The sequence below is a fragment of the Cyanistes caeruleus genome, chromosome Z (genome assembly GCF_971803275.1).
Source record: "Cyanistes caeruleus chromosome Z, bCyaCae1.hap1.1, whole genome shotgun sequence".
NCBI classification, from domain to species: Eukaryota; Metazoa; Chordata; class Aves; order Passeriformes; family Paridae; genus Cyanistes; species Cyanistes caeruleus.
In genome coordinates, this window is record NC_141732.1 from 45,820,691 (window position 1) to 45,835,646 (window position 14,956).

A 14,956-nucleotide genomic window follows, 5' to 3' on the forward strand; every position below is an offset into this window, starting at 1 on the left:
AGATAGATAGATAAATAGATGCATACATACATACATGTGTATGTGTAAATTTGTATGTGCATACGATTGATGCAAAGTCTGGTTGCAGAGCAATTTAGCTTCATGGTCCTAAACTGAATATTTAAAGCACAGGAGTGAAAAATTTTTCCTAAGATTGAAACTAGACACAGGCCTAAGTACCTTGTTAAATGGAGACATCTGTTCTTCTCAACATAAGGCTACAAAGAGAACTTTACTCTTTGTTTTGTGAAATGACCCGGACACAAGAGGAAAACCCATTTTCTCTTGAAGCCCCATTATTTCACTCTGTATTCAGGCACTTTGACAATTTCCTTGAAAAGTCGTTCAGTTTTTGTTCTTGATCTTGAACAGCTACAGGTCACATTCTGCTTTCAATTACTTCATTGCCATTGTCTTTTTGAACTACTTGAACAATTATTCTCCTAAGTGTTACTCTAAAACTTCAGGATACACTAGTGAAAAGTATGAAAATAAAGGCACACTAAACTTTGAAATCTCCACAAAATACTGGTATCGTGAGTTCTTTGTTCAGAATTATGTTTCAGAACCTAAATGTAATGATCCCACCGAATGCCTGCAAAAACCCAATTACTGCCTCAGGTTTGAATAGCAGCTCTGTTGCAGATACTGTTGAAAGGAGCTCTATTGCATCCTGAGAGGCAAGGATGACTTTCGAGATACTGCTGTGTGTGCCATAAAACCACTCTCCCATGTACTTTGCTTTATGCATGGAAACAAATGTATTCATGTTTGATCTCTTCAAGAGCAAGTCTGATCTCTGTGGAGAAAAAAAAAATTCACTTCCTGCAAGGGAAACTTGAAAGCAGACTATGTGGGTTTCACAAGGTCTGAACCACATTTTATTTTTGAGCTTTCCCTTCTCTTGCTAGAGTTAGATTGTGATCAGAACTGACAGTGCCACCAAAGCATTTTTGTGACCTACAAATTACCCCTGGTTTAAGAGCTGGTGTATCCTACACTGCAAGATATTCTGAGGGGAAGTGTGCCTACAAGAGACATCCAGGCATTTTTATAAACTCTTTAGGCTTCTGGTGTCTTGTGGTATCATATGTGAACAATCAAATCAGTTCTGATTTGAACGCTGTCACTTGGATTAGGGTTTATCTATCGCATGGTAGCACTGAGTTAGCAGGCCGCGGAGATGAATAGAAGTACTGATTGCTGAACTGACAGCCTTGAAGATGAGTAGCATTATTTTATCACATCCTTCTTTGCAGCATGTGCCAGTGGGTTTTAGCTGTCACATTTTTTAAAATTATCAAGCCTCAGAATAAGAAATAGGGCTGGTTTCTTAGTGCATAAAAGTCCCCTTCTCTCCTTCTGATCCAACCAAATCTGCTGGCTTTTATTTTTTAAATTGTGTACTTATAGGTTAATTTGAATAAACAGAAGACTTTCTTCTGCAAACCACAACATATGTGGCTACTAATTTAGTGGCTATTTAGTGCCCTTTCCAGTGCACATCTTGTTGCCAATATGTTAGGAAAAAGATAAATCACAGCAGAAATATTTAAACTCATTTCTGAACATAAAAGCTCTATGTGTTTTTAGGCCACCTTACTCATCACACCTGTTAAGGTCCATTAGCTAGACACATTCGGATGGCAGTGCAGTTGCTCACATTCCCTTCAGCAGCTTGCTGCCCAAGCCTGTTACGTGCAGTTGCTATTTCTCATTCAGGTGCTTTCCCCGATGCATCTACCTGCCTTCTGCCTCCAAGCCTCAGTCTCTAAAAACTGCTTTGGACAGTGTTATGAGGGACTACAAAAAGTTCCCAGGAAGCTGAGTCTTCTGACTGAATGACCAGTGCCCACCGGATCCTCTAGAGTTTGAGCTTGAACAGGACAAGGAGAGGACATGTCCACCAGCATATCAGCAAGCAATTAGAAGCAGTGATGACACAACCTGCCCCATCTTGTGAGCCTACTCTCTTTCCATGGTGGAGTACCACCCCTATTCCTGATGGATGCGGGACTGGGTTGGTGACACAAAAGAGCTGCAGCAGTTTGGTGTCAGTGTCACAGCTCTGTGCTGCACCATGACATGAGGAACAGGTGCATTTGTGGGACCTCCAGTTGGGTGCATAACCCATTGCTCTGCTTCCCAGGCAGAGTGCAGTGAGGCGCAGAGACTGAGGCATGGGAAACCCCTTGTGGCACTCAGCTCAGCCCTCTGCCCAGCCTAATTAGTCAGATCGATGGTGTGCTAAATCTGAATATGTCAGGCTGCACAGAAAGGATCTACTAAATGATTCAAGCAATTTTCATGGGATGTGTGATGCAGTAGCACTTGCTGTCGCCTCATTCAGCATACGGTAGCCCACATCAAACTTGTTCATGTGAAAGTACACACCAAGACTGAAACATCTAAACTCTTTTCCCTACTGAAGATACAAGTAACAAGAGAGCATTCTTTAGCAAAGAGTTCTAGGTTTTCTAAAATGTTTGTGAAATACCCTTCCTTTAGTTACTGCTCTGCAATAGTAAGAAGCATATCCTGCTAAAATAGTAAGATGCATACCCTTCTGATGTAATTAAAGATGCCCCAGGGAAAACGAAACCAAAACCAAACCAAAAATCAGTGGAACCCAGACTCTGCAGGATTAGACCTTCAGGGAGCTTACTTTCATCACTTTTTAAGAGCAGTACCCAAACATTCAATACACCAAAACATAAAAACTGATTGGCTTATTACATCATTCATCGTGATTTCATTTTCTGTAGAAAGCAATTTAATTCTTATCCTTCCCAATAAAAAAAAGCATTTTGTCATCTCTCTCACCCATCCCAAGTTATACTGCACAGATGCCACCATGACAGTAGATCAAATGTCACGATATTTCTTACCTGAAAAGGCATTACAGCTGCAGATATCAGGAACTGCATTCACATTAGAATAGATTCTTTTAGCATTTGTGCTCAGAAAGATAGCATTTTAAAAGATTCTGTCATTTTTGGAAGCTTCTTACGACTAGATCTTACAATGTAGGTAATGATTAATAGAAAACACTCAAAAAGAAAATCCTTCCAATGGAGAAATGAAAAAAAAACACCATAAGGCCATTTACCTTTTAAGGAGAGAAGAAGTGCCTAGACAAGGGATTTAACATGCTTTTGCAAAGAAGAAGTCTTCTCACAAAAAGGAAATAATTTAGTCAATGTAAGAAAAGCAGTTTTTAGATTCATCGTCATAATTCTGCACTGCAGAGTTTTACAATTTACAGTGGGACAAAGGGAAGCACTGTTTCTTTTGGGCTCACGTTGAATTTAAGTTTAAAATAGGAAATGCTTTTACACAGTGAGAGAGAGCTGAAAAATTCCACTGGAGTGGGACACAATCTTATTGCAAATCAATTTAGTGGATTGCTGTCATCTATTTCTTTTGATTTAAAACTAGAAACAGTAGTATTTAAATCTACTTCTTAAAGTCTCAGGCCTATTTTAGCATGCGGAAAGACTCTAAGTGGCTGAGCAAAGTGTAACCATTTGATAAACTAGTGTTTTCATGAGATTGTGTTTGGATGGAAATGATACATTTTTCCCTTTGAAAATACTTTATGACATAATTTGATGAAATAAAGTAAAAGAAATTCAAAAAAAATCCACAAAAAGGAGTAACTCACAGAGTTGGGAGAAAACAAGAAGAAGCATAAACTAGCTCATGACTTCAAATGACAGGAAAAGGTTTAAGTGCTTTCTAAAGGTCTGTCCCCACCTATGCAGAAGTGCATGAGGTTGGCTAGATCCTGTATAGCAGAGGCTGGAGAATGGTGCTGTGCTGTAAGTTAACATCCAAATAAACAAAGCCAGCAAAGATCAAGATGCAGAAAAAAAAGGATTACAATCATGGAGGAAAAGAGAGATAAGGAAAATGAGCCCTTTACAAATTCAAGTCTTCAAGGTCTATAAATGACCTCTCCTTTACAAGGAACATAAATATTCAAGCTGGGAAACAGAGGTATCTCCCTCCCAGGGATTCAAAGCATGAAGCTCCTCACACCAGTTTTTTCTTCAAACCCACATGACCCAGCTCTGTTAAGAGTTAATGAGTTAAGAAATTCACTTAAGAGTGAATTTGTCTTGAAAAGGAAGGAGGGACAAAAAGTTGGGAAAAGGCTAAAAACGATATCTGGTGTTCCTGGTCCTCAGGACCAGCACTCTGGTGTGGGTGAATCTCTTTTAGATGGGGTACATGGCAAAAGAGATAAGCTTAAAATGGTGGGAAGATAAAAGCTACTTAATCTGCCTGATTAATTTTTAATGAAGGAACACATTAGCTTAGCGAGGAGAAGTATCATGAGAAGCTGATTTCAAAGACTATGTTAAACTTGCAGAATTCAAGTGCAGAATTCACTGCAGATTTGCAGTGAGAATGCTGAGAAGGTGCTAAGACAGCTGAAGGGGCTCCAAATACACCTGGAAGGAGTATGTGTCTGTATAGAAAGGGGACGGCTGGTCACTTGGTTGGGCCACAGGGTGGGAGCAAGGAGACTTTCCGGAAGTCATTGCAAATGGTGGAAGTAAAGGTAAGGGGAGACCACAGGCCTGGGGTGGCAGCAATTTCCCTACTGACCTTTCCAAGTAACAGCAGAGACCCTTGCAATGCAGGACAATGACTCACAGCAACCATCAGACTCCGCCCCAGTTGCAGGGGCCCTCTCTAGCAAACCATATGCTCAAACACTTTACTGCTCTGAGGCCCAGCTTAGCAGCTCTCTTGGGAGGGCAATGGTACTTACCTCGCAGAACTGTTACGTTCTCCCTGTGATAATAGATCAACACTTCTTATAGTCCAGATAAAATTCTTTTTCAATTGTTGAAAGAGGGATTACCTGTTTAAGACATGTGCCATTTTGTGACTAATAAAATCTATAGATGACATACGTGTGTGGACACAAAATGCTTGGAGCATTATAAGACTTCATAATGATAATTTCAATATTATTATTTTTTGTTTTGTTTTCAAACTGGAAATCACTTTGACTTATTTTATATGATATCTCACTTTCTAAAGCAGAGTTCTGAAGTCTAAAATGTGTATGTTTACAAGAGAGCATAAATTTGAAACAACCTAGGACTGGAACAGTGTTCATACCTATAGTGAAACATTTTCTTCCTTTTTTATTCTGAAAAAAAAAATCATATCCAGATTAGCACTCAATGTAGAAAATATTAACCTGGAGAAAAATTTTATGCAGGCAAGTTATAAATCCCTGGAAATATTACAGTAGCAAACCACACTGACCTTTAGCTCTAGGATTGCAAATGGTAATGCTATAATAATTGTTGTATGTCCTTTTATTGTGTGACTCCCCACTCCCCCAGCCTACCAGGAAATGGGAAATGATGGCCTTTAGCAATCCTTTAAATTGAAGGTATAGGGATGCCTTAAGATTATTCCCATTTATATATAACCATGTAGTACTATTATTATTTATATCTTGCTAGCAGCACTTGAAATGCATCTGTTCCTGTGGGTAGCTTTGTAAGGGAAGGTGCTATGTTTTGTGCAAGAATTAAATCTGTTCAGGGGATGATGATGATGCCATATAAATGCCGCTTTTTTCATATTTTTGTGAATTAACGCTGCAGTCACAGAGAGGAGGATTCCATGCAGCATTCATCAGTTATCAAAACCAAGCAAGATTTAATGATGGAGATGGACATTTATATAAATACTCAGCCTTGCAACAGTTAATGCAAAATGAAAAATGACTAATTAGGAAATAAGGCTGGATGTTTGCTGTTTAAAACATTCTCTAGCCAAAGTGTTTGGACAAGATCTTGGTTTTCTCCCACTGTGTGTGGGGATGGATCTCTTTCACTTTTCTGGAGAGACTGGTATAAGGACTTTGGATGAAGTGGGCATAAGAGCTGACTGGCCCAACAAATTCTCCTGTTCTAATAATTTTGCAGAGATTGGAACTGCTAAAGATCAAAAATGCAATGCAAGTTTGCCAAAGTCAATGAACTAAAGGAAAATTACAAGACCTGTGATATGTTCTGCTTGATGTTATATGTTTTTAATAATTTTTTTATAAATGTTGCTAACAAATTTGAGTCAGACAGATACTGAATTCAGTAAGCTTTTCTCCTTCTCTTAAGAAGACGTATATCCAAGAGGCATAACCTGTTTCTTTATGCAGGGGTAAGATTAACGTATAAAATGTATAAATGTATAAAGTGTATAATGTGTAAAATAAAACTATTGAGCTATTTTAGTACTTTTCCTGTCATGCATTCAGGATCCTCTAAAGTTGTCACCAGCTACTGTTTCATTTAATTCCCTAGCCTTCAGGGTAATGTAAGAAAATTGAAGAGATTAGAAGCTCTCTCTTTCCTGTTCAATGCATTTGTGTTGCAGTAAATTGGTACCAACCTTCAATCTCATGGTCAGGGCTCTCCAGGGTCCTTCCACTGATATGACAGAGCAGTCAGCTTGATAAATGGTGCACAACCCCTTCAGCGCAATGGAAAAAGCTTTCCTCCCTGCCTGTGCAGTTGTCTCTCCCACACTGGAGGGAGAGGAAACAATTAGCTGTCTTATTGCACTAAGGAATGCCACTATTCTGTTTATGTTGTCTGTGTTAATTAGAAGATTCATTTTTTTCCCCCTTGATTAATTATTTCATGGGCAGTGGCAAACACAGACTATGAAGGGAACTAGAGGAAAGGCAGAATAGCTTCAAAAATTATTAACTTGAGATAACCTTAAATAAAATATATTCATTAAAGACGCAGCTCAGTAAAGTAGTTAAATATATGCTTAACTTCAAGTTTAGGAGATATTGGTGATGAAGTAGGGTGACTGTGCAGTGTTACATTATGCCCTTACCTGATCATCTTGCTGAATTGCAGCTAATAGATACTGAATTAACACAGGCACTAATGTAAGCACTGCATTAAAGTGCATTAGCAAAACATTTAAGCAAATATTTCACTCTTATTCTGGTTCATTCTGGTTCAGCAGCTCTCTAGCACTCACTTGCCTGAACTGGGCATACTTAAACACTGAAAAGGGGCCATCTTGGTCCTTTTCACTGTGTGCAAAAAAATAAAGGGAAGATGGAGGGTAATGAAAGGCCCTTACAAGTCAGTTCTTCAGATTCTTCTTTTACAAGAAACTTAGACAGGCACACACTGTGTTTGTGCACACACCCATATATTTCAAATTTGCTCATGCAGGCAGCTGATCTAAAAGGACATGATGTAAAATTTATAATAGATGGTTGTCTAGAGCATTTTAATAAACAAGCCAACAAGCCTTAAAGCATTATTGACAGGAGATAAACATGCAGAGGATCAATTTGCAGTGGGACAATAAATAAAGGATGATTTCCAGTATAATGATATATTTATTTATTACTATTACATTATATTATATACATAGTATAAATATTATATTATATTATATTATATTATATTATATTATATTATATTATATTATATTAATTATAGTATAGTATAGTATAGTATAGTATAGTATAGTATAGTATAGTGTAGTATAGTATATATAATAAAACAACATATTGTTATATATTATATTTATTATAATAGATATAATTATTTATTATTTAATTAAATCATACCTGTTGGAAGATCGAGCAGTATGGGTCCGAAGTTTGATGCAGTTCACTATTAAAAATTGGTAACAATTTTACTCAAAGTAACACACAGCATTAAATAATGCTATTAAGCAAGCTAAATGTGCACTAAAATCCATCATTTACTAAAATGTCCATGAAAAGTGACTGAAAAGATTTGGGAATCATGCAATTAAGGGGTAAGTATCAGCTTGTTCTCAAACAGGGTACACTGCAGTTTTCAATTCCCAATGAATATGAGTTGTTGCACAACAAAGCCATTTTTTATATTCCTGCCTATTCTAAACCCACAGAACAACTGACCTGCCATTTCACTTCAAACTGAGAATTGATCACGTTTCCCTATCTGTCCCTTTGTGCCTCTGGCAATGCACAGGACTGGGAGAACAGTGTGTGATACAGACCAAACAGTGAATAGTAGTTGCTGGTAAATCCAAGGCAGTGAGGTAAGGACAAAAGGAACAATCTCATCTCTAAAATTCCTTACCTTAGTGCATTTGCCAGTGCCTTAGGGTTAGATGTTCAAAGCAGTGTGTGCAGAGTCCGTTGCCTGTAGCCACTCTTAGGGAATACAAGTTGGTTTTCAAATTGCTGAAAATAGATTGTTGGTGCAAAACACATACCATGCAAGATACAAAAGAAGATGCAGAAATCCTAGAACTGTGGCTGGAGTTACAATTTACTTTCCTAAAAGTGCTTGTTACCTGTCCTGAGTTTAAAAGGAAAGGGTGGTGGGATGTCTCTAGCAAACAACCAAACACCCACAAATCTGCAGGATCAGGACACAACAAAAAGAAGGCAAATGAGCTCATGGATCAAGTTAAAGACAGTTTAATGAAGCTGTACATGCAAGCAAAACAAAGGAATTACTACTTGCCATAGGTGGTCAGGTGTCCAGGTGTCCCTGGAAAGTAGAGCCTAAGCACACGTAATAGCTAATTTGGAAGACAAACTACAGAAGAGATGCCTCCCTTGTCTTCCCCCTCCCTTGAACTTTTGCTGCTGAACATGACAAATTATGGTATATTACTTCGGTCAGATCTGATCAGCTGTTGTGGCTGTCTTCTCTCAATTTCTTGACATTCCCAAGGCTTCTCAATTTGGGAACAGGGGGAAAAAATAGTGGACCTTAAAGATATTCAGGTATGTTGCTGCTGGATACGAAATAGGTCACATGAACACAGCTCGATGAGTGGTGAAAGGAAGAGAGCTTTATTTCTTCTCTCAGAATTTATAGGTTTCTGACCACGGCCAGGGACTGGATAGTCAGGATAACACCTTCCCAACCACACTGGCCGTGAGAGATGTCTATCAAAGGACGTGTATCAGAAAGAATGTATACATATCTATATTTACAGTTACTGTCCTGGGAAAGTCTTCAGAAACTGTGTCATCAGGCTCGGAAAACTGAGTTTTCAGGGCGACACAGGTATTTTTCAGCAACAGATAAAATATTGGTGTATCAACACCATTTTACCAAAAAAGGAAATAAAGAACCAGCATATTATGGGCTGCCATACAGAATATTAGCTCTGTCTCAGCCAGACCCAGCACAGAGAGCAAGAGAGCTGACACCCACCAATTAAGCCTCTTTCAATCATGTCATCACCAAAATGCAGGAAAGATAGAAACGCTCCAACATCTTTTCAGTGTTAAGAGGATCAAGGCATTACTTTACTCTGGCCAGGATGTGCAATAGAAATCATTTCATCCGCACATGCCTGGGTTGTGCAGTGAAAATCATTCCCTTACACATGGCTCCTTACCAGACTTTTCACATACCTATATAGACAAAACCCAAAGAAATTCTCATATGTTGGGTCTTGAATTAAACAATTCTTAGTATTCAATCTCCTATTGGTTATCATTTCCTTCATCTTCAATGCTAATTTGGTCCTCCTTCTTTGGTTCTCTTATCAATCTTTTCCCAGACCGGGTGCTTCTGACCTCTCCAGGGGGTAATGTTTGGAGTTATGTTCATTAATCCTCTTCTCTTGTGTATCTTCTGTCTGCTCCCAATCCATAGCTCATCAGGCCTTACCAGATGAACGGAGTCTTTTAAAGAGAAACTTCAACTCCTCTGACCCTGGGCAAAGGAGAAGAGCTGCTGACTAAAGTTACATAAAAATTTTTTTAAAAGTTGTATCATTTCCAACAGTCAGCTCTTGTCCCTGGGACACATCCTTTCACAGATGATAGGAACCACCATTTGTGTGCACAAATCTAGTTCATCACCAATCACCTGATACATGATTTATTTTCATTTTTATTGAGGAAAAATCAATCTCCTTGGCAGCTTGCACCGATTATGACACCAACATCCTCTTCTCTGGCCTCTGCCAACAACAGGGGCCATGCTGCCTCAGAAGTACAGGTCAGGAAAAGAGCTTGTTCTGTGATGTGGTGACTTTCATAGGTGAATACTTTCAGTCTGGTTAAGAACAAGGACTGAATCTTCCACATCTTTTATAAACAGGCTTAGCAAACATGAACTGAGATGCTACTGAAGGAAAAGCAGTAGAAGATCCATGACACTGATACTTAAACCTCGCCTCTAATTCCTCTGTCAGCCCAAAGAGATTTGGAGAAATCATTTAAGTATGTTCTTGACTGCCTGTCATGATTGAAGTTGATTTTTTTTTTTTTCTCTATATTTGACCCTGTTTGAAAATTCATAAAGCCTGTGACATTAGAGAATAAATAAGATATTTGATTAGAAGACAAAAATTGCATGTGAATAACGATCACTCATGCCTCTCCTCAGATGTGTAAAGACCACTTTACACAGATGAGTAAAGTTCCTCACTGTTTCTAATACTGAGTTCTATAAAATGTGGGTGATTTGGAATTGGCAGTTTAAGAGAATTCTAAATTTGGCCTAAGGGACATATGCATTGTCTCAATGTCCTGAAGAGCATCCCTAAATTTCTTCTAAAACAAGATGCTGGTATGCAAACATATTACTGAACAATCTTTTAATTTTTAAAGTATCACTGGTGACTCATATTCATATTCATTGTTTTCTTAGTAAAGAGCAAATGAAAATTTTTTTGCCTACTAATGCTTTTTGTCACTGCCCTTACACATCATGGCATTTAGCCTGTTCAACATTCACACAGTAAGGAAGCAACTCCTCTGAGTGCCATGAGGTCTTCTGAAGACATTTAATCAAAAATTTATTTCCAGTGGAGTCAGCTGATGCAAATGGACACTTATTCACTGTTGATCCTGAGATACAAATTCCAGAAAACATGTTGGTAGATTGAGTAAAACATCCAGAGTTGTATACTAGCATAGCATATTTTCATTCTCCAGTGTCAGGTCACCATGGCTGTTTTATTCAGCACAGAATAGTTGATGCAGTTTTATACTACCTGTGCAATAACTCAGTACCTCAGAAATAAGGAACTCATTAAACCTATTTCCTGCTTTTCCTTTACACATAGACCTCCCAGAAGTTTAAGCCATACCTTCTGAGTCCAAGCATTTTAAGGGATAGTGTTAATATTATCTACCATTCTTCTGTATCTGAAATCACCCTTTTATTTCCCTCCACTACATTGCTAGCATAACTAGGAAACAATATATTAACCTAATTACATGTTATTTATTAGGCAGCAAGCAAATAAGTCATTCAAAGACAAATCCCTGTAGTTATTCATAGAGCTGCTTTGGATGACAAAGATATAGTAAACCGAGCAATCTTTCATTGTATTTACTGCACATTCTTTGTACTAATGAACAATAACCAGCTTTACTTAAATAATGGCTTCTGTTCTGAGTTGTGGTAAATGTTATACAGACCATATTCATCAAAAGCACGTCAAAGCCATGGATGACCTTTAATTCTTTTGCTTGCACTTGAAGAATTTGGGTAGCTGGTGAATAGCAATGATTTAAAGGGCTTAATAAACATCATGTAAAATAATTAGTGTCTTTAAAAAAAACAACATGCATAATGTACTAGTGGCAGCTCAGTCCCTGAGAAAAAAACAGTGAAGATGTTGGCAATTTATTTTTATAACCCTTACCTTTCAAGGAGCCTATGCATTCTCTTTGCTTTCCGTTTGAGACAGGCATTCTCTGTGTTCTTAAGCATGCATTAAATCTGCACCTCAGTGGGAAGAAAACGTCCCATTAACTTCACTCATCACTTAGAATTAATGAAGGCTATAAAACAAAAGAAGTAAATTTGAATATGAATTCACAGAAAGAATGAAATAGGCAAAAAAAAAAAAACCAAACAAGAGAAGAAGAGGGCTTTGGACTTTACTGTTTTAAGTCAGGTTAGGTTTTATCTACTTTTTGGAGAAAAAACTGGAATCTCTATTTTCTTCCTCTCACATAGAAATCCTACACATGATATGAAAACATGCTCTTTCCACTGCTGAATATTTATGCCTGAAAGAAGCTGACTCTGGACAAGACAGTATAAAAGTATCCTTGAGTGTGATAGCTGGATCATCTCCCAAGAACAGTGCTCAAATACCCTTTTATGATCCAGATATTACAGAACATGATCTCTAATAGACTCAAGAATACTCTTGAGCATTGAGTCAGAGCTATAGCTGTCTCTAAGATGCTCCAGGTCTAACCTGGCAAAAATATACTAAGAATGTCTGCTGGATAAGACCTTTCATGTGGGACAGATAAGACACTCCAGTGGAATATGCAGGTGCTTAATATTACCACGCTTTGAGAGTTCTGGGTGACCACAAGAGAAGCATAAAAGAAACTTGGCAGAAAATTGCTGGGGGGAATTAATGGTTTCCATGGTTGTAAAACATCTGTGTAAACACAGAGGACCTACATTTTGAAGCCAGCTACACCAATGACAATTAATAAAACCTCTATTTTGAAAACAAATAGAGGACAGCATTAGGCATGAATAAGATTTGCTGACCCAGCTCAAAATAAGGACTCTCACCAATCTGATACACAGCTTTTGGGGACAGATATTTAAAAGTAATTGTACTTCTTTCATCCTAATTCTCCTCACACATTCTTAAATGAAGAATTCTCTGATGTCCATTAGCAAAACAAAGATCCAACTAACTCTTTCAATGAGCCCACATCTAGCTTATTAAAACCAACATTAAGCTTTTATTTTTAGAAGAGTTGAGTAAAAATAGCAAGCTGTTCCTAACAATGCAAAAGAAGTGACCTGTAAATGTAGTACAGTAAATTCAGACTAAGAAGTTTATTTCTTTCTCTTGTCATTTGAGACTTAAATCGAGCAAATCAAATCAATCTTTAAGTACAAATTTCTATGTCTAATATTTTTAGAAACTTACACATATTTTTATAGCATAGAATGAATCATAGAATGGTTAGGGTTAGAAGGTACTTTAAAGATCACATAGTACCTGCTGTGGACAGGGAAACCGCTAACTAGATCAGGTTGTTTGTGGCCCTGTATAACCTGGCCTTGAATAATTCCAGGGATCAGGCAGTGCCTCTGCCTTCTCCCTATCCGTAGTTACCATTTACCACTTGTACTCATCAGTGTGGTCTTCCTGTTATGGCTGATACACCTGCAGAAGCCTTATTATTAATCTTGCCAAATTAACCTTCAGCCATGCTTTGACCTTCCTCACCCCATCCCTAAAAAAACTGATTGTGTCCCTATAGTCTTCCCAGGTTACCTGCCTCTACTTACACTGACTGTGCATTTGTTCCTTATGTTTAAGTCTGACCAGCAGTTCTTGATTCATCCATATCGGTGTTCTCACATTCTTTGCTGTCATTCTACACATGAGAATTGAGAGCTGTTGTGCTCTGAAAAGCATCCTTCAAGATCTGCCAGCTCTGTTCTGCTTTTCTGTTCCAGAGGGCAGTTTCCCAGAAGGCCCTACAGATTAACTTCTCCTCCTAAAATGCAAGGTCCTGGTCCATATTCCTCAGGTCTGCCAACTCTAACCATGCATGATCACTGCCGGTCAGGTTGCCTCTTGATGTCCCCAGCTGATTTGCTCAAATTGGTGATCAGGTCCATTACCACATCATCCTCTGTGGTAGAGCTATCTATTACCTGCCTCAGGAGGTTATCCGCCATGCATTCCAAGAGTCTCCTGGATTGCCTGCAGCTTGTCTCTGCATTGTATTTGGTTTAGTGCAGTGACAACTATGCCAACACTACAGCACGCAGATTGCAAATGGTAAATTATCTTTTTAAGGCCCCAAAGTCTTGCTTTATGAGACTCTTAAAAGGATTTGGATGTACCCTGAGTTAGATGCAAAGCAGAAATAATGACAAAATATTCTCAAGACATCAAACAACAAAAAACTTCACTGACAACCTTCAGAAAGTCAGAGAACTTTGCCAAAAGAACAGTATTCAATCAACACAGAACATTTTAAAAAGCATTAACTTAGCCTATATAACTTTGCAAACTCCAAACCCATCTGTTTTTAAGTTACTCAAAACTCCAGGAAGAAGGAATTAGAAGAACAAGAATATGTAGAAAAGAACAAATACATCTAGCAGTCCTGGTTCCAGTGGTGTTCAGCTGACAGAATTTCCAAGAGGAGGTAGGCTCAGGACGCGTGCTTGCCGCAGGCTTTGGTTTAAATACCCTTTGGGCCTGCTGGGCCCTTCCCCCGGCTGGGACTCGCGGTCACTCGGCCACTGCCAGGCCCGGCTGGGGCCGCAGGGCCGGGTGTGGAGCGCGGCCTCCGGCGTGCCAGGGCCTGGCGGCCGCGGCGGGGCTGGGACACGGGCCCGGGGCTGGGCCGTGCGGGCAGGGCCTCGCCTCAGCAGGGCAAGGCCCGGCCTGCCCGGCCCTCACACACAGAGATTCCAGCCAGCAATCCTCGCAGTCTCTCACACTCTAACCCAGACTGCAGAACCATATAATGCTATGATCAGAGAGAAAGAAGAGAAAAATAAAAAGTTGATTAATACAATGTAACTGATTTTACAATTTAACACAGAAGTTTGGGCTGACGTGCTTTCAGCTTTTTGGTAGTGGGAAATATCTCACTGATGAAGACCATGTCACCAGAGCTACTGACAGAAAATGCAATTATTCCATACAATAATCACATTAACATGATATGCTAGTTGTCTCTAAGCAACCTGTAGCCATCTATATAATTTCTTGTGTCACCTTTAAAGAATAACTTGTCTTGGCTTTTTCTGAAATACTTGCTGTCTCAGTCTGCTAATGTTTTAGAGGCTGTAAGCATCAGCACTCTGCTTGGAAGAGAGTTGTTCTCTTCAGAGATTCCAAACACGTAAACAAGATATTCAGTCCAACAGTGTCTCACCCTGCAAGCTAAATTTCTTTCACCCCTTAAATTTCAGGTAAT

At 38.8% G+C, this 14,956-nt stretch overlaps 1 protein-coding gene across 21 annotated transcripts in view; it reads right to left on the reverse strand.

Moving 5' to 3' along the window:
* Positions 1-14,424, reverse strand: part of LOC147648412 (uncharacterized) — an 85,387-nt gene extending 70,963 nt beyond the window's left edge. For 11 of the 21 annotated variants that reach the window (XM_086866788.1, XM_086866789.1, XM_086866794.1 and 8 more), the window contains exons 1-4: positions 13,305-14,424; positions 11,677-11,815; positions 7,631-7,676; positions 6,421-6,556 (exon numbers count right to left, since the gene is read on the reverse strand). In XM_086866788.1, coding sequence (XP_086722914.1) covers positions 6,421-6,556; positions 7,631-7,676; positions 11,677-11,725 — 231 coding nt within the window. In that variant the 5' untranslated portion in view covers positions 11,726-11,815; positions 13,305-14,424. Of the gene's footprint in view, positions 1-6,420; positions 6,557-7,131; positions 7,236-7,630; positions 7,677-8,132; positions 8,237-11,676; positions 11,816-13,304 lie in introns of those variants that run through there. The other 10 variants (XM_086866795.1, XM_086866787.1, XR_015280044.1 and 7 more) reach the window with 9 other exon arrangements.
* Between the last annotated feature and the right edge of the window lie 532 nt (positions 14,425-14,956).